The sequence below is a fragment of the Anoplopoma fimbria genome, chromosome 23 (assembly GCF_027596085.1).
Source record: "Anoplopoma fimbria isolate UVic2021 breed Golden Eagle Sablefish chromosome 23, Afim_UVic_2022, whole genome shotgun sequence".
Classification (NCBI taxonomy): domain Eukaryota; kingdom Metazoa; phylum Chordata; class Actinopteri; order Perciformes; family Anoplopomatidae; genus Anoplopoma; species Anoplopoma fimbria.
The window spans coordinates 12743668-12770217 of NC_072471.1; the positions used below are offsets into that span (position 1 = coordinate 12743668).

The following is a 26550-nucleotide window of genomic DNA, read 5'->3' on the forward strand; positions in this document are numbered from 1 at the left end:
GATAGAAAAATGCCCAAATGTCACACTTCTTAGATTTTAAAAGCACTTTAAATGGTCTACATGCAACTGAGCAAACTATTTGTTGTGTCTGGAAAATCACTACTCAGTCTTTCTTACTGATTTTAAATCAAGACAATCTGCTGTCTGTTGTTGTTGTCTGGTTACAGTGTCTCGTAAAGAAGACAACCTGCCCAAACATAAAAACATAAACTAGCATGTGGCTGGTATTGATATTGTAAAAGTATTGGACCTTCAGTGGCCTTTAAAAGTCAATAACAAATATTTTCCGACAGATTTGCAGTCAAGTTCCCCAAACAAATGTGCAAATGTGCAGCTTCTGCTATTATGTGTATTTTACATTTAATGTGCAATAGGGAAGCTACACTATAAACCAAATGTGTGAGACAAGACAATGGTATTTTTCTCATCGTGTTCCTGACGGTGTTTGTGTGACGGTTTTCACGGCGATTGCTTGTGACTTAAGACACTAAAACTTCAAAAAGGAATGAGCATTTATCATTCAGTGACAGAATTTAGAGAACCAGTCCCTGGATATACATTATAGTTTTATAACCCTGATTCAAAAAACTGTAAACAAGAGAAATCAAGTGGCTGTGACGAGAAAGTTTCCAAAAATACCCAGTTAAGATCTAAGTGAATCACTTAAACCTTTGCCTAATCACCATACTACAGTGCAATGTTCATTATCTTGACCACAAGCAACAAAAATATCATACATATCTACAAAAGCTGACAACGCATTTCTGCATTACAATTATTATTCACATTCTTTAGGCGATCCTGACCCCCAAAATTATCTCAGAGGGCCTGAGCTTTGGGTTAAGAACCCGTAATTTTAAAGGGCTAAACTTCATTCAACTTGGCCCTAGAGCATCTTCATTTAAAAAAAGATTTTTACATCCATTTTAAATCATAAAATATATACAGTTGTACATTCCGTGATGGCCCCGTAAGGACCGAATTCATAGACTGGACAGCTCCATTTATTAGCCTTTTTCAAACAGGCACTTCAACTCAACGTCTAAATCCTTTTAGTCACACTAAAATAAGTGTGCATTTACATTTTTAGGCTTTTAGTGAGTGGATAAGACTTCAGTTTTGTGGTCGGAGACTGTCTGCCTGCTCACATGGGTGTTAATATACAAAAAACGGTGGTTGTGGGAAGTAAAGTGGTGTCTCTCTAATTGTGGCAGTGAGAAACAGCATCCCATCAATCTTTCCACTTCCCAAAACTCACTTAATAGCAGCCGTTTGTGAGCAGCCCTGCTGTGTCACTGATAAGAGTAGGACAATAATGGCTGGCAGATGTCACTTTCACAGCTGGCGTCGCAGCGCTTGTCTGTCCCTCCACATGGCACGCACCTCATTGAGGAGCAACGGAGTGATGAACACAATGCTACCCGCTGTCTGTAACATAAAAACACAAGGGTTGTGTTGATTAATTTAATGTTATACAATCACATGCTGCTGTGTTGCTGTGGGTAAGGATACAATTAGGCTTCCACTAGTGAACAAACAAGTGGGGATAAAAAAAAAGGAATAAGCACAAACATTGGGCTATCAGCTGGAAATTAAACTTTACTTTAAACCCATGCAAAAAAAACAACATATATTAATATACCTAATGATAGGTTTCAGTTAGAAATAATTTATGCCAATGTATTGTAAAAACAAACACCTGTAAGACCGGCCTTCTCACAGCAGATATTTTGAATTGTTGTAGTAGGAAAGCATCGGTATTAACACATTTGAACTACACCTGTCCCCTATTGTGACATGTCAAAATGTCCATAGCTAACCCTTGGGCCTTCCTACGAACATTTTTGTTCAGTTTTTTTATTTTATTTTGGAAGTTCAAATATAGATCCTACATATAGTGGGAACTGTGTAGCCAAAACACAGACTCTCAGACCCTGAAGGACTAAATGTCTCCATTAAAAATTGTAGATTTTAGATTTTTTTCACAAGATTGAGACATTTTCTCATATTTGCTCTACGGGGTAAAATACATGCTATTTTCCTGGTTTCCTGGACAAAAAATAAAAAAGCCTCAAAACCATTGCGACTGCTAATGATTGACATATCCTAGACTGAAAAGAATTACATTTTTTAGTTAGGTTTTTATTAATAAAAAAATAAGCAGTGGAAACTTGTATTTTAAAGGGTTGTATGATATAAATTAATATTTAGTAGTGGTGATCAGGACTAAGGTTGGTTAAAATATTTAACTAAGTAAAAGTGGAAAATACTATAAATCCAATTTCATGGCAGTTTTGTGACGCAGACACCTCTGTCCTCTAAATACATCAGAGCGATTTTTTAAAGTGAGGCAAAGTGTTGAAAAGGCCTACTGTGATTTTCTTACCATGACCACGAAGAAGTAGAAGACACACATCCAGCCCAGCCTGCTCTCAATCAGGGAGACCAGGTACTAGAGGAGGACAGAGATATAAATGCACAAGTCAAATGTCTTTCTGTGGGTGTGACTGCAGGTGTAATTAATACACAACCATGTGTTATGAAACTGTCAATGCAAAGCTAAAATCCATACTAAAAACACACTGCAGTGCTCTCATAGTTACCGTTATTCCAGAAAACATAACTATTAAAATAATGCAGTGATGCCACTTTTAAAAGTAAGTTGATGACAACGAGTTGTAAAAATAACTACATTTAAAAGTGCAAACTAGCGATTTCATTATGTAAAAATAGAAACATGGTGTCAAATGTATCCCTTATAGTACATTGAGGTTTTATTAAATTAATCGCACGACAACAGTGTCTTAACAAGCCATGACTTGATGATCAATGCTTTTAACTGGGGTGGTCCATCAAAAAACATATTTTATGTCCTATATTCTGTAGTTTAATCTGAACTCTTCCTGATGTTTAAATACATTTGTTTGTATAGTGAACAGAGTTTTCTTTGTGAAATTCCCTGTAGTTTTTGTTCACCTGTCCAAAAGCAGCTCCTATGCTTCCAGTTCCATCCACTATGCCAGTGACAGTAGCCAAGGCCTCCTGACTGCCCCTCAGAGCATCCTGTCTGCCGAGGTCAGCAGATATGGCGGAGCTGATCATATTAGATGGACCGCCAATGAAGAAGCCAGTAGTAGCTAACAGCGCAGAGTTTATCACTTTGTCATTGGGTGAGTCTGAGAAGGATGGAGAAAGACAGAGAGTAGGAGTAGTTTAACGAGGCTTTGGTAGATTGGTGCTGATTGATTGCTAAACTAATCTTAAAGTCTATACTCACTGCTGTATCCAACCAGGGCTCCCATCGCCAGCGCCAGGCTAACGGCCAACACTGGGGCTCTCTTTCCCATTAAGTCAGAAATCAAACCCTGAACTGTCCCTCCTGACACAAAAACACAAAATGACAAAAGAGATGCAATGTCAAAAGAGGATGTTTATGTATACAAGACACAGAGGAGGACATAAATAAAAAAACAAAATGCACTCAAAGAATATACTTCAATTAGCATTATCTTTAAATAGTTAAGCGAGATTCAGTCTACAAGAAAATATTTTAACATGTCCAAAGAAATGTGGCTTATTTTGTCTTTTTTTTTTTTACTATACCACAAACAATGAAGAAAATGTTTTTCAACAACTAAAATTTCAATGAAACTAAGATTAAATAAAAGGAAGAAATTGCATACATTTGCCTGCCACTCACCAATAATCCCTCCAACATCGTACCACACAGACAGGCGGTCGGCCTCAGCCTCCTTCCATCCGTAGTTGTTGCTCAGGTAGAAAGGAAGCCAGAAGAAGAAGGAGTAGTTGACCAGCTTCAGACAAGCATAAGCCAGGGAATACTGCAGAAGAAACAGACACCCAGTCAACATGCGTTTGTATAATTTAATCTCTATCTGTTTGTAAATGAGTTGTGCACTCACAGGCAACACTCCAGGCAGACAGAAAGCCTGGCAGAAGCCGATTGCTCTGGGAATCTCTGCAGGAGGTTCGTCCTGCTGCTGAATCGACGGGCATTGTCTGTCATACACCTCCGCCTCCACATCATCATCCTCGTCACTCATCAAAGGCCTGTGGCTGTCAGAGTCCGTCTCCACCGCACTCAGTCCGGTCTCTGAGTCTGAGCTCAAACCTGACGCACACAATCAAACATTCAAGTAGTGAAGATTCAATCAATTTAGGCAATAAAGACTTTAAACTGTTTCTATTTCAAGCAGAATACAAGGTCAGAAGGGCGTCCATGGGAATGAGGTCAATCTAAAGTGAACACACTTTTTTTTCCAACATGTTCCTTGCAGTCCTTACCGACTTCTTTTGGAGAGGTAAGTAGGCCAAAGAACACCACCACCCCACCGGCAAACTGGACCACTGATGTCACCAGGAAGGCATACTGCACACAGCAACAGACGGTACATCATGTTAGCATTGAGCTGCTGAGAAAGTTATAGTAAAAGGTTTCAATAAATGTGTTTCTTACCTCATATCCATACTTGAGCACGCTAGAAGCCAGGAAGGCACCCAGGATGTTGCCTACAGAGGCACAAGCACTCCACAGGCCAAACACAAAGCCACGGCTGGAAGACAGCATCATGAATTCAATCAGAGAAAGTTAAAAATGCCTTATATTAAAATCCGGTAATAAATAAAGTAAATTCAATACCATTTCAAATATTTAAATGTTCTACTAAACACAACTTCAGGCAGCTCATTGACATGCTATTTTGATATTCAGCAAATTATGTTCACAAGTCCTGCCACTGAGGAAAAACTGAGTCTAAATAGCGTCTATGTTTTGGCAGCAGCACCAGTGAATGGGTGTCATTGTACAGTGTGAGTGTGAGTGTGGGTTTCCGTGTGGTGGGGGTGTGTATCATAAAGCTCCACTTGACAGACACCAACTGGACTAAATATTTCTAGGCTGGATAGATGTTGCCGTTGTAGTTCCCTAAAGCGATGTCAGTTAAATGCAGGTTTTGTAAACAGAAAAATGTCACGCACCCCGTTTTGCCGAACCAGTTGCCCATGACGGCCACAACGCAGGGCCAGACGGCTGACTGCAGCAGGCCGTTCACCACCCAAAGGCCACAGTACAGATAGATGTTGTAGATGTGGAGCCATTCGGTGAGAGTGCCAAACACAAACTCCTACAAACACACAGACAGCTACAGTTGTATTCCAAAATATTATACAAACGCAGTGTTTTGGGAACAAATGTTAACTGCTTTTTAATGTTCAATTAAGAAACCGTCTATGAATAGCATGCAGATTGCACAACTTGACACTAACATAAGCTACCTGTCAAGTTCTACACACAGCTGAACACAAGGTCTATGTAGACTCACCACTGCAGCAGAGCCACACAGGCCGAAGCAGAGCACGTAGCGCAGGTTCACTCTGTCCCCGATCACACCGCTCAAATACAGACCCTGTGTGGACAGGACCAACAAAGAGTGACACAAACGACAAAGAAGTTGCCAATTCACACAGAAAGTCCTGTTCACTACTCACCACCGCATATGAGAAGAGGAAGATGGAGTCCAGAGCTCCCAGGAACAGAGTGGCCTGCTTTTCATCTTCAAACAGATGATTGTCCTCCCATGTCTGCGACGGTCAAGAGAAAACACTGTTAATTATATGCAGATTATTTACAGTAGGAGTTATAATGTTATTGATTGTCGTGCTGCTCTGTTCTGCCGGTGCCCTTTTACCTCGCCAGGGGAGAAAGCTGGTGCGCTGCCATTCCGGACAGATGGTGTCCACTGGGCCGAGATGCTGACTTTTACATTGCTGAATGTCTTCCTGGATGCATGCAGCAACACATAGCTGGAGAGACAGAAAACTGTTTAATTTAGCAAGTAAAGGCAACAGGGGTTTGATAGAGATTTATCTAAACCGTCCATGTAGAAAGAAAAAGTCAAAGTTCATTAGAACGCTGGAGGGGATGCAGAACACTAATATAATTGAGCAATAGTTATAGTTTTATTCAACATCAGTATAACAGCAAATGTTTTGAAAAATGGCAATTATGTACGTTATAATACCATAATACTTGACCTATTAATAGTCTTTTAAAGGATCTACTTAGTTGTCTTTGGTGACATAAGGTCACATACAGCATTTATTGAAGAAAGAATTGAAAGAATTTACAAGAAACACTGGAATGCAACATCTTTATCTGTAAACAGGAAATGGTTGAAACCCCACATTTTCAGCTACACAGCAGTATGCACTGTGTACTACTTCCTGCTGCAGACGGCACTTTGCTTTGCTCCTGCTAGGAGTTTTAACATGGCCTTAGACTTGCGATACCACATCTACTGCAAATAAAGATTAACAGCACTGACTGAAATAAACACATGGCAGGAAACTTACAGGGTGGCAAAGAGTTTTATCCTTCTCTGTTTAACATTGCAGTACATTTTCCATTTACAGGGTTTGTACTTGTAGACAATTAGCTCTGAAAAGAGCAAATACCTATGCAAACACGTTATCTCCAAATACTATACAAAATGCATGTTTTTTTTGTTTTTCACAATTAGAAAACATTACAATTAATTTTCACTGCATTTTAGACCTTTGAGACCCCAACCCAGCCTATTGGAAATCAGTACTTATTGTCCATGTTATCTTGACCTCGTCTGACCTGGGATCAGGTTACCTTGCCCCATAAACCTTTCACCTAAATGTACAGCTCATACCCATTCACAGTGTGTTCCTGCACACCTGGCATCCTCTTATTCAACAAAGCTGCTGCAGAAATTGGTCTTTCCAATGAATTTGCAATAAATTAACACACTCATAACAGATAAACTTAAAAAACAACAACACAAAAGCCTTAAAAAAAAAAGTCATACAAGTCAGGTCACTCACTCGGGTCTCGAGTTACTCTGAGGACATCAGGTCATCTAGAAACTAACATTTACAATGGCAGCAGGTTTGAGGAAGACCTTTAAGATTACCTAGATTACCTAAAGAAGGTGAGGAGGAAGGCAACCAGATGGTGATGAGTGTACTGTGACAGGTAGCCACAGCACGGGGGAGGCATCACAGGGGCGGCCGGAGGGAGGAAGAGGAGGTGGAGGACGAGAAGGGAAGTCTTCAGAGGGAAAACCAAAAGGACAAGGAGGGGGTCCAGCTATAGTTCCCCACTAAGCCAGAGGGGACAAGCACATCACTAGGGGAACAACAAAGAAAGGACGGGATTGGAAATAAAAATTTAAATGCTTTACTGCACTAATGTGTATTATTGATAAAAGGACAACAGCTTTTACAAAATACTAATTGCAGAAACATTTTATTGGTCCTTTGATGACTGAGTGAGGGCACAAAACAACAACATTGTCTATGAACAAGAGAAAATTAAAAGGACATATATGCAGTGACCACACATACATAGAAACCCCTGTTAGATAACTTATGTCCCCGTTTACAACCACCACAAAACGTAGGTTTAAAGCTGACCACGCAGTGTTTCATGCAATTTCCAAAAGTTTACATGTGCAGCATTTGAGTTCACCCAAGACTGTGGTGATCAGATGATGAATATTATTTTACCTGATTATACCAGTCCTGGATGAATCCTGTACTACAACAGGCAACACTAGCTTGTAGAAAGTACATTACATTACATTACATTACAGTCATTTAGCAGACGCTTTTATCCAAAGCGACTTACAATCAGTAGTATATTACATATCATTACACATCATTCACCCATTCACACACTGATGACAGGCTACCCCTTTGGGGTAAAAGAACGGGTATGAATACATGCATCTGGTCTGAATGTTGGGGTGTGAACAGGCACCAACAGGTATCAATGAGCCCAGTGTGTACTGACTGCCACTGAAACCATTAGACCTCTCCCACCAGCCCGTTCAGCTGTAACCATGCATAGCCTTTACACAGGACTCTACCTCAACTTGGAGTATCTGCCGATACCGAGAACTGATCGGGAACCAGTGCTCTTTCCCCCTTAAATTCAAAATCTGTATACTTCACAGTGTGGACCTAATTAGACTCATGTTTTTGAAGGGTAAACACGAGATTATAGATTGCTGTTGTACAAAAAAAACCGCACAGTGACTGAATGTCTGTGACTTATAGAGAAAACACTGATATTTATTTTACACTGACAAAGATACTGCATTTAATGTGGATTGGATTGTGGCTTTATTTTGCAGGTCAGAAGCCAAACTGTTTAGAACCATTCATCTAAGAAAAACATATATGTAATTGAATTGCCTCTCTTTTATTTCCTTGATAAATCATTTCCTAACAAGCCAATGTTTTTTCACATGATTGTCACTCCAGCCATGAATTCCTGGCTGTTATTTAGGCTGCTGGCGAGGGAGAGTAAAGCACTCATGTGTAGTAAAGGTGTCCTATGAGTGAGTAAAGCCACTTCAGCGGGACAGGTCTTGCATTGAGAATTTTACTTGAGTAAAGGTTTGCAAGCATAATCAGGCAAATGTACCAAAAGTATGAGATGCAGAAGTACTCACTTCAGAAAAAAAGGACTTAGTGTCACACTTTTTTTTCTTCCATTAATCGTTTATTTGGTATGTAAAAATTCAGAAAATCGTGAGAAATCACAAGTTCTCAGAGCATAAAGGGACATCTTCAAAATGTTTTGTCTAAAGCTGCAACTAATGATTATTTCCATTGTCAATTAATCTGTTTATTATTTTCTCAATTTATTAAGGTATGCAAGCATACTATATATATATATATATATATATATATATATGGGAAATATTATTATATATATATTTGCATATCACAACCTATTATCAGTAAAAAAAAATAAAAATGGGCCATTAGAGGAAACTGGTAAATTGTAGCAGGTGCTTGTCTCACCAAAAGGAACTGGTAATTGGTAAGAATCTGACCTGGTTATATAGATAACATAACCAGTAACATTATCAAGCTTGCCTTCAGCCACAAATCTATTTAAGCTTGGGCCACAAACCTACTTTGTTAGGTTTAGGGAAATACTTGATTTGGGTTAAAATAAACCCTCTTTGGCAGAAAGCCTTGAAGGCAAACTTCTCCCGTGTGCCAAAAGTATTTGTTAGACAACTCCCAGAAGGTAGTATTTATAAATAGTGTTTATGGCATTGGATAGGTGTCTCGTGAGATTTTCTAAAAACCTGCAGGTACAGTAATGGAAACCGACAGGTGGGACTATTACACTGCACAAACAGCACTCCACACTAAAATAGAAAGTGTAAACAGGACGTCATCTTATTTCCTGTAGGTGACAGAACAGACGGGCTCTGTGTAACGTGAATCACTCTTTTCTTTTATGACTTTTGTGTTTAAAGACACGCTTTTAATTGCAGGAACAACTCAAAATACACCAATGAATATTTAGTCGTTTGAATTCATGTGTTTGCTCTTATGGGGAGACAATAGCCACTCATCCTCCCACAGAGCAGTCCATGTCCATCTCTGCCTCAATGCGTGACAAGGCACACATCGTCTGCTGGTTATCACTTGGTGACTGAAGCCTCTATCGTTACGTGGCCAGTCCCGGGTCCATTACACCCAAAACGTCACGACACACGTCTACAAACAAACAGCTGGCAGTTAAAGTACCATAAATAGAAGCGTTTTCTTACCTTTCCGCATCTGAGTGTTAGCTGGCTTCTTCTCGGTCTGTTTACTGGGATTCCTTCTTCTTCGTCTTCTTCGAGCGTTTTACGGCAGTAGGCTTCCACGATGTTGCACTACCGCCACACTGTGGAGTCCTGGGTAACATAGCGGCGCTCTGCTGCCGCCAGCAGGACAGGAGTGGAACTGCAGGTATAAGCAGCCAAGGAGACAGCTGTTCATCTTTCACCTGTCACAGTGCCACTTGTGGGGTAGAGCCTGCCTCTCAACGGCTGCAGGCAGATTTATATATAGTTTAAAAACTGCCCCGCCGAAAACAACTCAGTCCACTGCCTTACACCATAGCAGGGAGCAAGCACTGAACTTGGCCAGCACCTGATTTCTGGTAAGACTTTAACATTAGTTTGCTCAATAGGCCTAAATATGTGTTTAAACTGTGTGTATACATTTTAAAGGGGTGACTCTATAAGATAAGACATTGTTCCAAGTGTACATTGTGTTTCATTCTATTACAAGGTATCATATAATATCAACAACACCATTAAGTAATTCAAGGATTCAAAGGTTTATTTGTTGAAGGTATAGGCTACGTGTAGTGAAGTGCGATGTGGCGCACACCTAAGGTTGTGCTAATAGAATAGAAAAATTAAATATAAGGAATAAAATTCAAATCAGAATATTGTACATGTATGTTAAATATTAAAACATACGTATGTCACAAGTGCAAAAAGTATCTTGTTGTATGCTTCCTATACTGATTTGTGAAACACCTCTCGGCAATGTGAGTTCATTTATATCATGACAGTTAAAAAAAACACTTACCGGATGTTGGTTTCTCTTTGGATGTAACATTGGAAGTTCCATGCCCTTTCTTTTTTCACTTGAAGTTTACAAATCCCATGTGGGCTTCTCTTATTCATCTCTAAGTATGTGAATATACAGCCTGGGGCAATGAGGGTGGGCAGAGCTACAGCTGCATGAGCAACTGTAGCTCAGAAGCAGTTGTGATGTGAATTCCAACAAACTTCAGATTTGGAGGGAAATAATGTAACACAATAAGGTCTGACTCAAGTGGCAGTCATTTCCATGAAGCTTGTAGGCAAAATTAGGATATTAAAATAGATTCAGTCTGTTTCAGGAGTCATTCATTCAACATAGCTTGTTCTTAATGTCAGATATGACAGGGATAGCCAGCAGATACAGACATACATTAAGAGAGAGCAAGGGAAAGACAGAGAGAGAGAGGGAGAGAGAGAGAGAGAGAGAGAGGGAGAGGAAGTCATGTTCTGTGTGTGGGGAGAGAAAGAGTGAATGAAAGTTGATGATTGGAGAAGAGACAGGGAGGGATGCGTACAGTCTCTATTCTGACTCAATTCAACCTCTGACGACTCACTTCAAGGCTTAAATCGAGTTAACCTAATGAAGACTTTTTCACGTGGACATACAGCACACCGTGGTGGTTTGGAGGTTATTTCAATGGATACTGTTACAGCAGCATCGGTTGCATTATGCTCCCATTTAACTAATGAACACATGGAAACTGTACGACAGAAGGAGGTAAGAAGCAGCTTGGATTTACTGTGTTTTATAAACAAAATGAGTGGGACTTCCATGGGCTGTGTTGGCTTATATTTTCACTCAGTGTTATGAGAATAATGTGGTTTCATTCTAAATTTAATTGAGTCAATATTTTCTACTGAGTCTGCTAAATAACTGAGAAAAAAGGCAGATTAGGACAAAATAAGATTTGGTCAATTTCTTGAAGTACCTTTCTGGGAGGTCATCTTGGCATTTTGTAAAAGCAACCTCTAGCATATTGATAAATGCAACTACTTTGATTAACAATACAGCTCTGGATAGCTTGCTTTCTTTATCACACAGTTACTATGTAGCTGAATCTGTTACCCAGATAATCAGCTACAGACAATGTATTCCAGGGCGGCATGCAGTCCCTCTGCTCATGCACACTGTCATTTGGGCCACATATCAACTAAACAAATGATGACAACAGCCTCATTGCTGGGAAATTACCAAGCACTATCTTTGAGGCCACTGAACTTTGAAACGTTGGCCTTAGAGATGTGAAAGTATGAGAATCAAGAAGTGGAAGGCAGAGCAGAGCAAAGGTTGGTCTCCTGTGAGGAGAATAAGGAGCGCTAAAGGAAAGAAAAGGCAGTGATTCAATCATGCATAAGTTCCCTAATGACTATTGAAATGTTGGTGCTTGATGAACTGCTTGAGGGAGTTGCACTGGCTGTCATGTTTTTCCTTGAGTCTGCCCAGCTGGCCCTCGATTACCATACGTTACCAGCTGTGAATGATGGCCACACTGCCTTAAATGTTACAAAGATTCTTAATCTCATGTTGACACATAGAGTGAAAAAGAAAAAGTGTGTGGAGGTGTATTCAGTCTCAGAGAAAAAGCCTGAGGGTAATTGTCAGTTGGAGACAAACCAGACACGATGCTATTAAAAATGTTAATATCTAAATTATGAATCCAACTTTCAGCTTAAGATGCTTTCCTCTCTCTCTCTCTTTCTCAGGTCGACGGTGATCATGGCGGCCACTAAGAGAATGACAATCACGCCCGAATGCATCTACTCCACTGTCAACAGGTTTGTATCAGAAAAGGTTTATCAGTGAACACTGTCCCTGTAGGAAATGGACATTTTACTCACAAATTCCCACTGAGAAATAAGTAACACGATTTAAGTTGCCCTTTATTCATCACATCCATTAAGGAAAAGTCAGAAAAGGTCTTTCCCATTTCCTGCTGTTTATTTATTAAAACATAACAGTTTGATGAAATGGGCCCCGGTCCAAGTATGTGTTTATTTAGCGAGGCTGATGAGAAGAAGATGCTCGGTCATAGCCTTGTCCTCTGGCATTTACTCTTTGGCTGAATTTTCCCACTGTCCCTGGAAAAAGACAAAGTGTCCCCTAACTGGCAGTCTCAGTGACTGTATGGGAAGTCCAGGGAAACCTGACAGCAGTCAGTAGCTTAGCCCTTTTTAAGCATATAATTGCAATTTTTTTATTTACTTCAGTGATACAATCATTATTTACTGAGAAATTCTATAAAACGTTGGTTCCCTACATTTTAGATTTTTTGCTGAAATCCCCCAGATGAGCTCAAGATCCATTACCAAATGCAAAAAAATCTATTTATTTTAAAGTACCTTTACTTATAAAAAAAGTTATAATCACATTTTCTTTTTTCGTAAAATTGATTAAGTTGCTTCGGTCATGTTTTTATCACTACTACCACTTACAGTGGAAGAAGTCGTTTCAACAACGCATCCATCTTGTTTAGCTATTTCAACTGTTTATCCATTACTTTAGCTATTTATTTTAACTAGTTATTAATTATCTAAATTGTATCCATAACTTTATGATAACGTTTGTCCAATATATCTAACTAACTATTTGAAACACTTATCCATTACTTTTAGCTATTTCAACTGCTCTGCTTGCTTGCCAACTATGGTGGTGGTCAAGTGTTCACTAACTTCATTTCATGTTTATTTGATAGGGCCAAATACAATAAGCACAGATAATTGCACAACAATTATCCAATGCAATGTATCACTGCATTAACTACTAATTTTCCAATGCCCGTCCCTAGAAGGACCTTTATAATAACAAATATAAAACATGTTCACGGATCACAAAGTCAAACTATGTGGTACATCTTGTTGACCTTACAGGAAAAGCTGTAGGGTGGTGGGAGCTGTGTACTGTGCAGTAAATGTGGCAGTTAGTGATACTGATCATTGTGACAATACATTTACAAAAAATCTGCATCACTCCAATTTGTAATCCTATTTGAATGGTTTGTTTGTGTTATTTTAATGTATGTTAATATGTATGTTTGTAACACCTAGTGAATGTGTCTTTTCTTTTTGTGTTTAGGCTAAAGAAGGAATGTGTTGGTGAGAGAAGTGTTTTCCATATCTCTTCAGGAGAAAACAAGCAAACTGGGAAAAGAAGAGAGGGGGTACCAAAACTCCCCTTCACCCCATTAGACAACCTGAGCAACCAGTGGGGAGAATTACCTGTGATGGCTTCCAGGAGGCCGAGCTTCGACCCTCACAGTAATGATAACACTCTCTTGGTGGGCAACAAGCTCCCTAGAGCCAATGGAGGCAACATCAAGGACAAGATTTCTCTGTGGGAGGGGAAGGAACCCACTCATCCACCCATCACCTCAGGTTCTTTGGGCCAGAGCGCCGGCATAAAAAGGACAGAATCCCTGACAAAAAACAGGAAAACTTCTGAAGAGCCGAGTGCAGAGAGTTGCAGGAGAGTACCCTATAAGGAAAAGGAAAATCCTGGGAAAGAGAATTTAGGTAAACTTGGGGATTCAAGGCCTTGTTCACCTGTTGAAACTGGGAATCAGCAAAGAGGAACGCTCAAAAGCAGCAAGCCCAGTGGAAACCACAAAGGAGAGGATTGCGGCAGAGTTGTGCAGAAGGAAAAGCAAGATCACGAGAAAGAGAATGTAGAAAAGCTTGTTGGTTCAAGAGCTTGTTCGCCTACAGTAGCAGTACAGCAGCCAGTGGGCACGTTGAGGAAAAGCAATGAAAGACCTGCAGAACAGACCAGCCAGGAGAAGAGATCTGTATTCACCCTTTTTAAAAACCTGGAGGCTATGGGGAAGAATGATGGGAAAACCCCTCCAGAGCTTGGAAACTACTTCAGCCCACCAAGCAAGGACAAACAGGCGGGTCAAACTGGTGCAGCGAAAGGGAAGCAGCACCAGGAGAATGTGTACACAGAGCCAGGAGCGCTCCCAATCAACCCAGTCCCCAAACCCAGACGAACCTTTGAGCATCCAGCCACCGCCCCCGTTGGGAAGAGTCAGAGGAAGGGGAGGGAGCAGAGGAACCTCCCCCCACTGCCCTCAATCTCTACAAAGAGTTCCTCAAAACCTCCATCTGGGGTCTACGGGAGACCCAGGGGAGAGAGAGTCAGAGACAACGTCAACAGGTAGAGAGGGAACAACAATGGACATTTTGGCTCATATACTAGCCAGAGCTAAACCAATATAAAACACAATATAAAGTTTTGCGACCATAGTAACAGTTAGTAAACATATCTTCACCCTTTGCACTTTTGTGTTCACCATGGCAGGAAATCCTTTGAGTTTGAAGACCTCGAAGGGTCAACTAGTCCGCTCTTCTCTCGCTCCCTGTCTCAGGAACATCACTATGAAGACATCCCAGGTCAGACATTGTCCATCACTGATTCCTCTTTTTAAATACACTTATTTGCTCTCTTGCCAAGAGTTAGATAAGAAAATTAAGCTTAGTATGAAGATGTGGAACAGGGAGAGTCAGTTTGCCAATTTGTGGTTTAATGGGGGGTTATGTGCTTGACTATTTGTTGAGTATTTGTTGCTTCCCTGGAGTTTACCAGGGGCAAAACAGGGGCTACTGCTCCTGAACATTTTCTATAATCAGAGTTTAGCCACATGGATTGAATTGAATTTTTGATGTTTTTCCACTCCATCATTAATAAAATTCTGCAGAAAATGATGTTGTATGCCATAGATATTGGATATTTTCACTGCCAAATGTTTGAACCTTGAGAACTGCCCATAAACGTTTGTTGGACATTGCCATCTTGACATCTGGTTTCCCTACAGACTCGTCCAAAGAGAACCCATATGAGGACATAGAGTTGGAGAGCCAATGTTCCCAGCAGTCTTTGCCCTCCTCTCCTGGCGCAGACACCACCAAGGTTCTTGCAATACAAGCCAAGCATAATACTCAGCAATGACACCACTTCTTTTCCAAATAACGGTGAAACTGATTTTCTTTGTGTTTAGACCTCAAGGCCCGGTTTCTTCAGGCAGAATTCAGGCAGGAGCTTCAAACTGCTGGACCTGCGGAGAACCAACCAGTCGCCCCAAAGCACCAGCAGCGGGGGCGTTTCATCTCCACCCAAGCTTAGCCCTCCCTCCACTCCCACTGGGCCCGAACAAACCTCCTGGCTTTCCGGAGATCCCTACAGCCACACCTGCCGCAGGATACCAACGGTCTGTGTTTGAGGGCATATTTTAGAGCTGTATATGTATTTCCAATCCATAATCCTTGAACTAGAGTAGAAGTTTTATCATACAACCCTAATGCTTACTTATTTAGCTTTAATCTAAATCCTGTGTGGCTACCAGGTTCCACTGTTGTAGCCAAAATATTATGAATTGTTGTATGGTTCTCATCCATGAGGAAAATGTCATGCTGTACTATTTCTTCACACTCAATCAGAACTTTTTCCCAACAGGTTGTACTAAGAATCAACAGCATCTTTGAGGCTCGGATCGGGAAGAAACGTCTACGAAGGATCTATCATTACGCCGAGACAAGCTCAGGGAGAGGTGATGATGTTGAAATGAAACGTTTTAATGCTTAATAAAGTGGATAATAATGTGTTAGCCAATTAATGGAGTTTTGGCTTAAGAGACATGACTTTTTTTTTCCAGTAACAGATGAGAACAGTGACTCTGAGAGTGAAGTTGAAGAAAGAGCGAAAGGTAGAAAACACAGAGCATTTATTTTTGTCTAAAAGTTTTTTTTTGACATTTTAAATTTATAACCGTGCTGTTTTTTACTTTCCTCTTTTCCAGCTCATCGTCAGCGCCTTGTGTCAGTCAAGTCCATACTGAGCCAACCAAGCCAGGCCCACTACAACGGCACCAGCACAAGAAACAGCTCTCTGGAACAGGAGCTCCACCAGCGTCGGCTCTTTGAATATTTTCTAGTTGTGTCACTGCAGAAGTCGAAGGCCGGTGCCCACTATTTGCCGGAGGTCACGCAGCAGTTCCCCCCGAAGGTCAGAATGTTTACTTGCAATCTTGTTTTACAGGGGCAAACCACTAATTTAACACGTTAAGTGCAGTTAACTCATCATGTGATCATCACTACTTAGGAAAAGTAGGATCCAGTCTTCTGGTTTTGAACTCACATTAGGGAATAAAAATTCTGCTGCATTGATTTTGACCATTCTTTAAACATCTGTCTCTTGTGAGTCCACAAACTTCATGGAAGTGCAATGTGAGAAACACTGAAGTACCTATTTAACTTTTGAGACCTAATGCCTAAAAATACAAATGTACCTCTTTAACCTCAGCCAGACAATAGTCAACATTTGGAATAATTCAAAATATGTAACTGATCCCAAGTCGACCAGAAAAAGATTTTCTCAATGCAAAAAGCTGAAAGTAGCATTTAATCTATCCTAATTCAAATCTGTGAACTTTAACTTATTGATAAGAACATGCAAGCCTTTACCTTTTGATTATTGACAAATATGCATAAAATAATGATGGAAATTATTTTAAAGACAATGCACAAAAGTAGAAAAAAACTAACGTACAACTTTCGTTATGTTTCAGCTGGAGCGGAGCTTTAAGTTCATGAGGGAGACGGAGGATCAGCTGAGGATCATTCCTCAGTTCTGTTTCCCTGATGCAAAAGACTGGGAGCCGGTGGAGAACTACCCAAGGTGAGAGTGTAAAAGTTAACTTAATGCTACTGTTTATTAAATTCCACCAAAATTTAGGAAAAGTTATTTCTCAAAAAAAGAGCCATTTCTCTCCCATAGCAGTTCAATATTGGTGAACTCAACTTCTATTACCACTAGAAGACTTGCTGTTTAACCAATAATATACATGACTGGACTGAACAGATGAGTCCATTTAGTCAGTTTGTATGTACATAACTATCTATGTATATTTCTCATATGTACAATCAAAATACGCTAATCACATGTTTATTTGTGTATCTGTTGTGGGTCGTCCCTGATAGTGAGATGTTCTCCTTTGTTTTGACTGGAGAGGATGGGAGCAGGAGGTTCGGATACTGCCGGCGTTTACTGGTAAATAGAAATGAGTTGAATAAATAAGTGCGCTGCTACTGAACAGGAAGTGGCTAAATACCACGATGACGGCTGAGTAAATAGCCGTGCCAAAATAGTCAGCGTGCCTGTGGGAAAATAGTCCATCTGAGAGTCTGGGAGGAAGTGTGTGATAGTGTGTATGTGTGCAAGTTTGCATATGTTTAAGTCTATGTATTTCAACAGTATATGTGTGTTTCAGTGCTGTTGATGTGTATAGTTATATGTTTGAATTTTACAAACTTTTGTGTGGCCTCTGTCATGTGAAAACCTTGCAACTCTTTGGGACTGATTACATGATCCTTTAGGATTTCAGCAACATTTTTCGATTTATAAAATACTTTAAAAACCTAGTTGTTTATCCCCCCCAAAATCATTGGCTGTTAAACTGAATTAAGAATAAATAAATACATTAAAAAGGTTAATGTTGCTGAGATTTTGACACAACAGCAGCAGGTAAATGTCCACCCTTTCTTTTCAGCCCAGTGGAAAAGGTAAACGTCTACCAGAAGTCTACTGTATTGTCAGTCACCTCGGCTGTTTCAACCTATTCTCAAAGGTAAACCACTCCCACTGGTTCCCTATCATGATATTTTGGACATAAAAGTAATTGAGCAAATTTATGAGGTGTGTGTGTGTGTACTGTAGGTGCTGGATGAGGTGGAGAGAAGGAGGGCTTTGTCTCCAGCCCTTGTGCAGCCTTTTATGAGAGCCATCATGGAGGCTCAGTTTCCAGCTCCAGGCAGAACCATCACCATTAAAACTTTCCTCCCCGGCTCAGGCACTGAGGTGATTGACACGGAAATATTGAAATTAACCCTGTTTCTGGAAAATGCGTTTGATATTCGATTCGAATTTCAGGTTAGCCTACACTTGTTTGTACTGTGATAATGTGACTTTTTACTTATGTCAGCATTTTGGCAACAACAGTCTTAACTGGGAGCAAGAATAGATTAAGTGATGTGCAAGACATTTAATGGGAGTGTATGGTACATGTTTGGCATGTTTGGCAATTTAAAACATTTCGTTTCACCTTCATGTGCTCAATAAAGGTAAAATTTACCTAAAGTTTTAAACATTTTTCACCACTATTTATGGTGTTCTATAACTTTGTTGTTTTATCCATCTTAATCCCAGGTGATGGAGCTCTGTCGGCCCTCTGACTCGCGCCTGGAGCACGTGGACTTTGAGTGTCTGTTCTCCTGTCTGAGTCTGCGGCTTCTCCTCCGTGTGCTGGGGTCTCTGCTGCTTGAGCGAAGGGTCATCTTCACCGCTGACAAGCTCAGGTTGGTCACTCTGCTGGAGCTATTTATCCTGTAGGCTTACACAACAGCCCATGTGATGGCTCTTAAAATATGAGGATGCACTGAACATCCTTCTTCCATCCTTTATGTAATTATGGAGTTGGAAGGTATCAAGTTCAAGCGCCAGGGATGTTTTCATTATGAAGTTAGAAGACACACGGGTGGTCCAGACCCTCATTTTTAAAATAAATTTAAGACAGTCCCAGCTTTATTCAAAGAGATATTTTGAGGCCAGTCTGTTGAGTTGTTGTTGTGCTGGGGCCAGATTGTTTGTTCTGCAGGAGAAAGCCAGTGGGAGTCAGAGACAGCGGTCACAGTAGTGGAATGTGAAGTCAAGTGACGTAAAGGAAAGAAGTATGTAACTTTGCTGTCCTCTCTGGGAAATGTTACTGTAGGGAAAATTCACAGGGAATAGACTGTATTTTGAACCATAGACCCCTCATGTGGTGAGAATGAGAATTACTCACTAAATCTTTGTCTGTCTCTCCCACTCTCTCTCTCATTCAGAAAAAAAATCTACTATAAAGACTTTAAACATGCAATGAAAAGCTTTCCCTTGTGTGCTCAACATCATTCAATCTGATACCCTCCACTCATTCTCCCTGTCTATCGCCTCTCCTTGCAGTACTCTCTCCCAGTGTTGCCATGCTGTCGTGGCGCTGCTTTACCCCTTTGTGTGGCAGCACACCTACATCCCCGTGCTGCCCTCGGCCATGCTCGACATCGTCTGCACTCCAACCCCGTTCATAGTTGGCCTGCTGTCCAGCTCCCTTCCCCAGCTCACTGAGCTGCCCCTGGAGGAGGTCAGAGTAGCACTAATTCTTAGCAGTCATGCAGAAAAACTTGAGTCATTTAAAGAAAACAAATGTACTCATTTGGAGCTGTGAACGGATTTATCAAAACAATACATTAATGCTGCGACAATAATTAAGGCATTTTGTGCGCAGGTTCTGGTTGTGGATCTTGGAAACAGTAGATTTCTCAGACAAGTAGGTCATGTGTTCTAGCATATTTATGGCTCTGCATGATCCGTATGGATGTGAAACATATTATTTCATCTTTAACTCATCTACAAATCAGTTTTCTATCCTGTTTGTCACATTTAGTTGGACGATGAGGACTCCATCCTGCCCTCTAAGCTCCAATCAGCCCTGGAGACTGTTCTTGAGAGGAGAAGAGAGCTGGCTAATGAGAGAGTAGGAGACACACCTGGTGGTGAGACATAACAAGGACTGAAACTGAAGACTAGCCATAAAAAGCAATGTCATTTTTGCAGCTGAGCAAGTTCACGTTCCAATGTTTATCTTCTATTCTTCAGATTCTGGCCATCTTAGTACCGTTGTGTCCGAGGCCTTTGTGCGTTTCTTCGTGGAGCTGGTAGGCCATTATCCACTCTTCATCACAGGTGAACGGGAAGACGGCTACTCGTCCTCTTCCTCCTCCCCGGTCCCCTGCCTCTTCCAGCGCGAAGGTTTTCGTAAAGCAATCCTGTCCAAGACTGTGCGTCGCTTCCTGGATGTCTTCATGGAGACCCAGATGTTCGGCTGGTTTATCCAGGAGAGAGAGCTCCACAGGCAAGCTCTGAGAGGTAAAGAGCTGGAGTGAAAACAAGAGGTTCACCTGCTGGGAGCTGATACACTGATTCATGATTATTTTACTCTTTCATCAGGACTGTTTGAAGTGAGGGTGCAGGAATATCTAGACTCCATCCACGAGAACGAACACCGGAGGGTCAACAGGTTTCTCAAAGGCTTGGGTAAGTTTGTTTCTGAGCTGTTCCTTCTTTGCAATAGTGAAACAAGCTGTAAAAAACAGGAGGTTCATTCTCACTTCAAATCGCTCTTGTTTCTTTCCCTTTGCTCCAGGAAACAAAATGAAGTTTCTTTCCAAGAAATAATGCCACTGTAATTGCACACAAAGAGACACAAACTAAAAAGAAGAAGCATTAAAAAAAGGAAAGACTTCACGGACTGCAGAAATACGACAAAGGAAATGATCATTTGAGTGCTTTTTCAGAGACGCTCCTTCACGCCATCCTCCTCCGTATCACCATGTGTGACTTTTGCTCAAGGACTCATGATGGACACAGGGAAGCTGTAGTGAATCTCAAAAGGGGAAATTGTGCTGTATTTCACATAAATAAAGAAATTAGGGACTGTAGACTCACATAAATATTTAAGAGGTTCCTGGTTGGTTTGTTTTTTATGTTATATTCTTCATGCAACAGCACTCATGACCACAAATAACACCTGAATAAATTAGTATGTAGTGCAAAGGACACACTGAATGGTTCGATGAGTACGAAAACTAAGTAGTATGGTAGTCATTCAACCTTTCACTGTAACTTGACCTGAAAGTTCACAGTCACTGCCTTCTCAATCCACAAGGGGGCAGTAGTTTGTTTTCTCTGATTAGATGATCTTGACACTGTCAGTGACTGACCAGAAAATGACACAGACCTGCTTTCCCGCTCTTTATATGCTTCAATAAATAATAGATAAATATTCCCTGTTTACTGCATTGACCTTGAAGTGGTGAGTTACTGTCTTGATGTTGTGTGTTTTCCCATTGAAACAAATGTCTCATATAATCAATGCATTACATATTAGAGTTAACTTTGTAAATCTGTTCCGTCACCTATCTTCAGTTTGTAGATTAGAAACAGTGAATTGATGGTAAAAACATACTGTATCCAATGACAATGGGCTCAAATATTTACATTTTGTTACACACTGGAAAATCCTGAGCTGGAAATCAAAGCCAAGTGAATAGTGTTCACTCAGCATTTGTGTGCCAGTTTTGCACAGTGAGTAATCCGCATACCACCCATCTGCTAAACATTCACTGCTCTGTTTGTGTGCTCGAAGTTATTTGGCCTTTTTTTACTACAAAGAGCCTTGGTTCAGAGTTGGTGGCAGCTTTACTATTTTTGTCTCTGAGTCATGGAAACAAAGCAGATCTTTAGCCCCACGAAGAGGAAAGCAAATCTTTGTCAGCATGAAAACATAACACAGGTGCAGAGCAGAGCATAGTAGTGTATTGTCTAAGGACCAGTGCACTCAGAACGTGACTGCTGAGCAAGCCCAAGGGCCCCGGGGGCATCGCACAGCACCTAACCTGTCACCTTGTGACAGGTTAGGTGCTGTGCGGGCAAGTTCACACACACCTGCTGACACATATGTTGATGCATATACACAGATGCACAGAGAGTACAAAACATATTTCAAACAGAAATATGTTTATAGGCTCATACACACATACATTGTACATACTCAATGATGATGATGATGATGATGATGATGATGATCCCAAAGGGGCACTTCTGCATTGCCACGGGTTACACTGAACCATTGTGGAGTCTCATTACAAGGTCTGTGGATTATCTTTACTAACCGGGATCTAGATTGATAAATAGCACTTAAGGTAAGAAGAAAAATATGTGTCGATTTTGGGTTGAATTGTCCCTTTAAGAAATGTGAAAAAAGAGTTATAAACTCTGAACTAGAAATAATTAACAAATTAAATAGTAACTGTTATCAGTTTTAAATAGTTAGGCTGAGTTGAAATATTTGGTTAAAAGTAGGAAGTATTGGTTAATGGCTAAATAGATAGCTAAAAGGATAAACAGTTGAATTAGCTAAAAGCAAAGGGTTGATACGTCCACCTTTTTCCACTTCATCCAGTAGTAGTAATTACGCAGCTTCAGACAAAAGAGTTTGGTGAACTACTGCTCTGAAACACACATGTTCAGTGAAGCTGTCACAGAGTAACAAATGCGAGAACCATACCACAGCTTCCTATCTGGCTCCCAAGGTGGGAAAGCTGCGGTGCCGTGGGACAGGAGGCGTCTCAGGAAGATGGATGGATGTGGTGAGAGAGGAGCACTGACGGCTGGCGAAAAAATGTTTGCTCACACACTCAAGTTCTCGCAGTGTGCGTGTGTGTGTGTGTGTGTGTGTGTTTGCAGATGGGTGAACACCAAACCCAAATTGTCACATACTGTTTCCTGCTAAACACCTGGCTGCGGCTCAAGACAACCGGCTCGTTAGTGCGGAGGTAATTATGGTTTCCATTCATTCTAGCCAGCAGGGGTTGACCCCCAAAGCCTTACATCCTGCACTGGAGTATTTCCACAGCAAAGCTCCCTATGGAATATCTCTCACCACTGCAAATGTCACGCGTTTTAAGTCAGGGAGAGAGAGCTCTCTTCTCTGCCACTTAGAAACAACAATAGCTTGTTGAAACTCTAATCTTACCTGCAAAGTGCCCTTCATAGGTCCCTTTTACCTTACTGGATTCCACCTTTAAGAGTTGCCGCACAGTGATACCACATTATGCTGGTAATTGAAAACATCTACCTGCAAGAGAGAACTTGCTGCAGGACTCACGTACCAATGCAGTAATGCCTATTATTCTCAGCAGAAATAAAATCATACAAACATCACGGTCCATTAAAAACAAACACCAATTGAGTGATGAAGTCTCCCTGGAGATTTATTGACCTCATTTCAAGGCTTGCAAACTTGCATTTAGAAACTCTCTGGTGGTTGACTCTGCTAATTACGTGATTTATGTTGTAATTTATGGAGGCAGGGTGGTGCAGTAACTAGGCGGCACTTGCCATCAATCAAAATGAAAAGTGTAATGTAATTTTCTGTTTTATATTCTTTCATACCTTCTCTCCCACAAACCTCAATCAAGCAGGTTGTTTTGGCAGGTTGAATTAGCTAAAAAGCTTGGGGTCATGACGGTTACTCCCAGGGTGCCATATGCAATTTTGCACAAATTATGCTTGTGTGCCTCGGGTACACAAATATGGTACTGACAGGTTCCCATAGAGTCTTTTTGCACATGATTGGAACCTATATGACCACTGCTCATCTTAACACCATGTTACATTTTAATTTGCCTGACACTGTGGGAATTGTGTGGGAATAACAAAGTGTGGGAATAACAAAGGAGAAATAAGTAGGAAAGTAAAAAGATGGGAAACAAAGAGGAAAAATGCCTAAAACGAGCAGGAGTTTGATGTATGAGGAAAATACTTGACACGCTAAAATGCATGCGCAGTACACGCACATACACATGCATTGAAAAGGTTCCCGAACATGCACCCGTCAGCTTGTTTTTGAGAGCTGCAGGTGCAGTGTCCAGCTGCAGCCCTGCCATGCATGCCAGCGGTCTGAATCATTTCCCCCTTTCAGAGGAGGAGCCATCAAAGCATATGGAGAACATAACAGCAAGGCGGGAGGAGGTGGGAATGGAAGAAAAGGGCAGGAGAGGAAAGGAGAGGTGAATTTCACAGGGAAGAGGTGAAGTGCTGCGGAGTAGGCTACAGCAAAGAGGGAAAAAAGGGTTAGTTATGCAGGATTTCCATTTCGCTGCTGCTATACCACGTTACAGCAAAGACTTTTAAACTGTGGACACAGACCAGGAGCTAGCAAAGAGAGGAGGAAGTTGGGGGGAAAAGAAGGAGGGATTGAAACGTGCAAAGACAGAGCAATGTGAGGAGAGCAAAATCATTGTGGGTTGTGAGTTTTTGTTCATGCCGTCTGTTTCTCCCTCTTTAATCTCAAATTTTGTAAAAGAAAGAAAACTAGAAAAAAAAGCTTTAAAGAGAAAGAGGGGAGAGAGATTCGGCGTGGGGGGGCGGGGACGCTCAGGCCACACACATAGATTTCCAGGCCGGAGGGTGCGCCAGTCAGGCCTGTGGTCTTCTGTATGTGTCCAAGTTTATCCACACCACGATTACACCACCATTAGTCATGGAATCTGATGACAAGAGCTAATATCCTCCTCTCTGTCTATCTCTCTCACTTGTTCATTCAGCTCAAAAGGATCTTTTTTAAAGGTTCATACCCCCAATTTTTTATGTTTTCCTATCTCACCTTACATCATCCGACTTTGTGTCTGCGTTGAGCATGGAGAGGAGCCTGTCTGGAGCCTGAGGAGTGGACACACAAACACACCCATGCACACATAGACCGGTCGCAGGGGATTCTTTGTCAGAGTAGTTCCAGGGTGGTCTGGTCTATAAGTGTCAGTAGACTCATCTCTCTTCATGTGGTTTTTTATGTGTGGACTTGACTAACTTTGTGTGTGTCCTAGAACTTCATATGGTGCACAACGGAGTAGGCAAGCGATTCAAAAGTTTGTTTTAAGTATTTAACCAGAAAATGTGCAGGTCTAGAAAGTGGTCGCATCAGGAAACAAGACAAAGGTTATTTCTGAAATCACACCCTATTCCCTATGTAGTGCACTATTTTTACGCTCTGACTGTATAGTAAAAGTAGTGTCCATGGTGTCCAGGTGGCATGTCAGCATGCTCACAATGACAGTGCCAACATGCTGATGTTTAGCAGCAGGTATAATGATTACCATGTGCACAATCATAATTTAGCAAGTTAGCATGCTAAAATTAGCCCTAGACACAAAGTACAGCTGAGTCTGATGGCAATGTCATTAGCTTTGCAGTGATAGACATAAAATGTCTGTTTGGTTTGCATGAACTATTGTGAGTCTGAAATCATGCATGTGCAGACTGGCAGGTTCACAAGCCTGTGTGTGCACACGCTTCTTTATGTGCTCTCTCCTTCACCTTTCACCTTCCCTCTCACTGTCCCCTATAGCTTTCCAACAATAACAATCTGACTGCCAATCAGAGTCGACAACAATCATAATAACTTTTCCTGTAAAGTCTACCATCTGCTAAAAAGATAATCTAGATGAAACGTGATCCACTCATACCTGGGATGGCGCTCATTCCGGCACACTTGTAGTTTTACAGTGGCCACCATGACATAAAACAGCTTGACTGACAATTACTGCTCGCTATAAATAGGGAGATTATACAGTAACGTGTAGTTTTCACATTAACATCAGGGTTGTGTTTGAGTGTGTGTAGGTTTAATGGGCTTTTTGTGTGTATGCACAAGCAATCATGCATTATTTTGCAACAGCTAATATGTTGACTGTAATTTCATCTGTTGGGCGTTTTTAAAAACAGGACTAATGTGCAGGCATGCAGAGCATACTGGTAGTGTTGAGAGAGTGGTGCTATTTGCAGAGAGAAAGAAATGCCTGACAACTGTACTTGCGGCCTGTGAGTAATGTTGCCATGAGGAAGTACGCCCATACAAATAGGCTCTGTCTTTAAGCTGTCACTCAGCCATTCATCATCCCTGTGTATTTATTCCTGAGGATTAGAAATGCTTATCTCTTGGTGGTCGTGTTTATTTTCCTCTAGAGCTGTCACAGGAGCGCTTTTAGCTGCTGTCACTGTGTGCGTCCAGGATGATCTACACCTCCACTCAGCTCAAGGATTTTTTATTATACGCTCACATTGCTTCTTTGTATTTTGGACATGTAATACTGTACATTTTGTTCAGACAACCTTGGAACTTTCCACAGGTTTCTCGTACACCTTGCCAAGATACTATCAACTCAGTAGATATACACCTTATTGCTTTGCTCTGAATGTTGTATCTTTACTGCAATACTTTGGCTCGTGCTGCTCTCCAACTGCGATGACATGCTATAATGAAAAAAAGGTTTTGCTTTATTTTGGTCCTTTTCATTTTCCCTTTCCAGACAGTATTCACAGTGATTTGTGCTCCTGTAGGTTTCAAACCAGTAAGTCTAGAAAGTTCTTCAAAGGTTATATGGAACGTTTCCGTCTGGTGCAGATCGTGAATGGTCTTTAATCAGTTAGTGTAGGTCAAGGACAAGGTTTTTA

General features: G+C 41.0%; 2 protein-coding genes across 5 annotated transcripts; one reads left to right on the forward strand and one right to left on the reverse strand.

Moving 5' to 3' along the window:
• Positions 1-87: 87 nt before the first annotated feature.
• slc37a3 (solute carrier family 37 member 3) lies at positions 88-9711 on the reverse strand. 3 transcript variants are annotated; one of them, XM_054624494.1, is made up of 15 exons: positions 9624-9684; positions 7555-7600; positions 6969-7174; positions 5709-5823; positions 5509-5601; positions 5343-5426; positions 4999-5144; positions 4478-4574; positions 4306-4390; positions 3924-4132; positions 3701-3842; positions 3278-3379; positions 2977-3176; positions 2387-2452; positions 88-1428 (listed from the first exon to the last, which is right to left on the reverse strand). In XM_054624494.1, exons 3-15 carry the CDS (start codon positions 7043-7045, stop codon positions 1336-1338), a joined length of 1509 nt encoding a protein of 502 aa, XP_054480469.1. In that variant the 5' UTR covers positions 7046-7174; positions 7555-7600; positions 9624-9684; the 3' UTR covers positions 88-1335. The 3 variants fall into 3 exon arrangements, with proteins under 3 accessions (XP_054480469.1, XP_054480468.1, XP_054480467.1); XM_054624493.1 differs by having other exon boundaries at positions 7555-7604; positions 9624-9678; XM_054624492.1 differs by lacking the exon at positions 7555-7600 and having other exon boundaries at positions 9624-9711.
• Positions 9712-10950: 1239 nt separating this feature from the next.
• LOC129112262 (DENN domain-containing protein 2A-like) lies at positions 10951-21329 on the forward strand. Of its 2 annotated transcripts, none has more exons than XM_054624284.1 (20): positions 10951-11172; positions 12159-12230; positions 13528-14604; positions 14749-14840; positions 15263-15357; positions 15446-15655; positions 15901-15994; positions 16100-16150; positions 16244-16449; positions 17012-17121; positions 17424-17493; positions 17993-18070; positions 18160-18300; positions 18649-18797; positions 19441-19618; positions 19763-19804; positions 19922-20030; positions 20134-20403; positions 20485-20571; positions 20681-21329. In XM_054624284.1, the coding sequence occupies exons 1-20, from the start codon at positions 11141-11143 to the stop codon at positions 20710-20712; spliced, it is 3195 nt and encodes a 1064-aa protein (XP_054480259.1). In that variant the 5' UTR covers positions 10951-11140; the 3' UTR covers positions 20713-21329. The 2 variants fall into 2 exon arrangements, with proteins under 2 accessions (XP_054480259.1, XP_054480260.1); XM_054624285.1 differs by having other exon boundaries at positions 16106-16150.
• The last annotated feature ends 5221 nt before the right edge of the window (positions 21330-26550 follow it).

What these genes read in the sequence shown, in the direction of transcription:
- slc37a3 (XM_054624492.1), bottom strand. Translation starts at nt 7,045, where the DNA reads ATGCCTCCCCCGTGCTGTGGCTACCTGTCACAGTACACTCATCACCAT. An exon ending in AACTGGTTCGGCAAAACGGG is followed by an intron (nt 4,575 to 4,998) that starts GTGCGTGACATT and finishes GCTGTCTTCCAG; the next exon opens with CCGTGGCTTTGTGTTTGGCC. An exon ending in AGCCCTGGTTGGATACAGCA is followed by an intron (nt 3,177 to 3,277) that starts GTGAGTATAGAC and finishes CATCCTTCTCAG; the next exon opens with ACTCACCCAATGACAAAGTG.
- LOC129112262 (XM_054624284.1), top strand. Translation starts at nt 11,141, where the DNA reads ATGAACACATGGAAACTGTACGACAGAAGGAG. An exon ending in GTCAGAGACAACGTCAACAG is followed by an intron (nt 14,605 to 14,748) that starts GTAGAGAGGGAA and finishes TCACCATGGCAG; the next exon opens with GAAATCCTTTGAGTTTGAAG. An exon ending in CCTGCCGCAGGATACCAACG is followed by an intron (nt 15,656 to 15,900) that starts GTCTGTGTTTGA and finishes TTTTCCCAACAG; the next exon opens with GTTGTACTAAGAATCAACAG.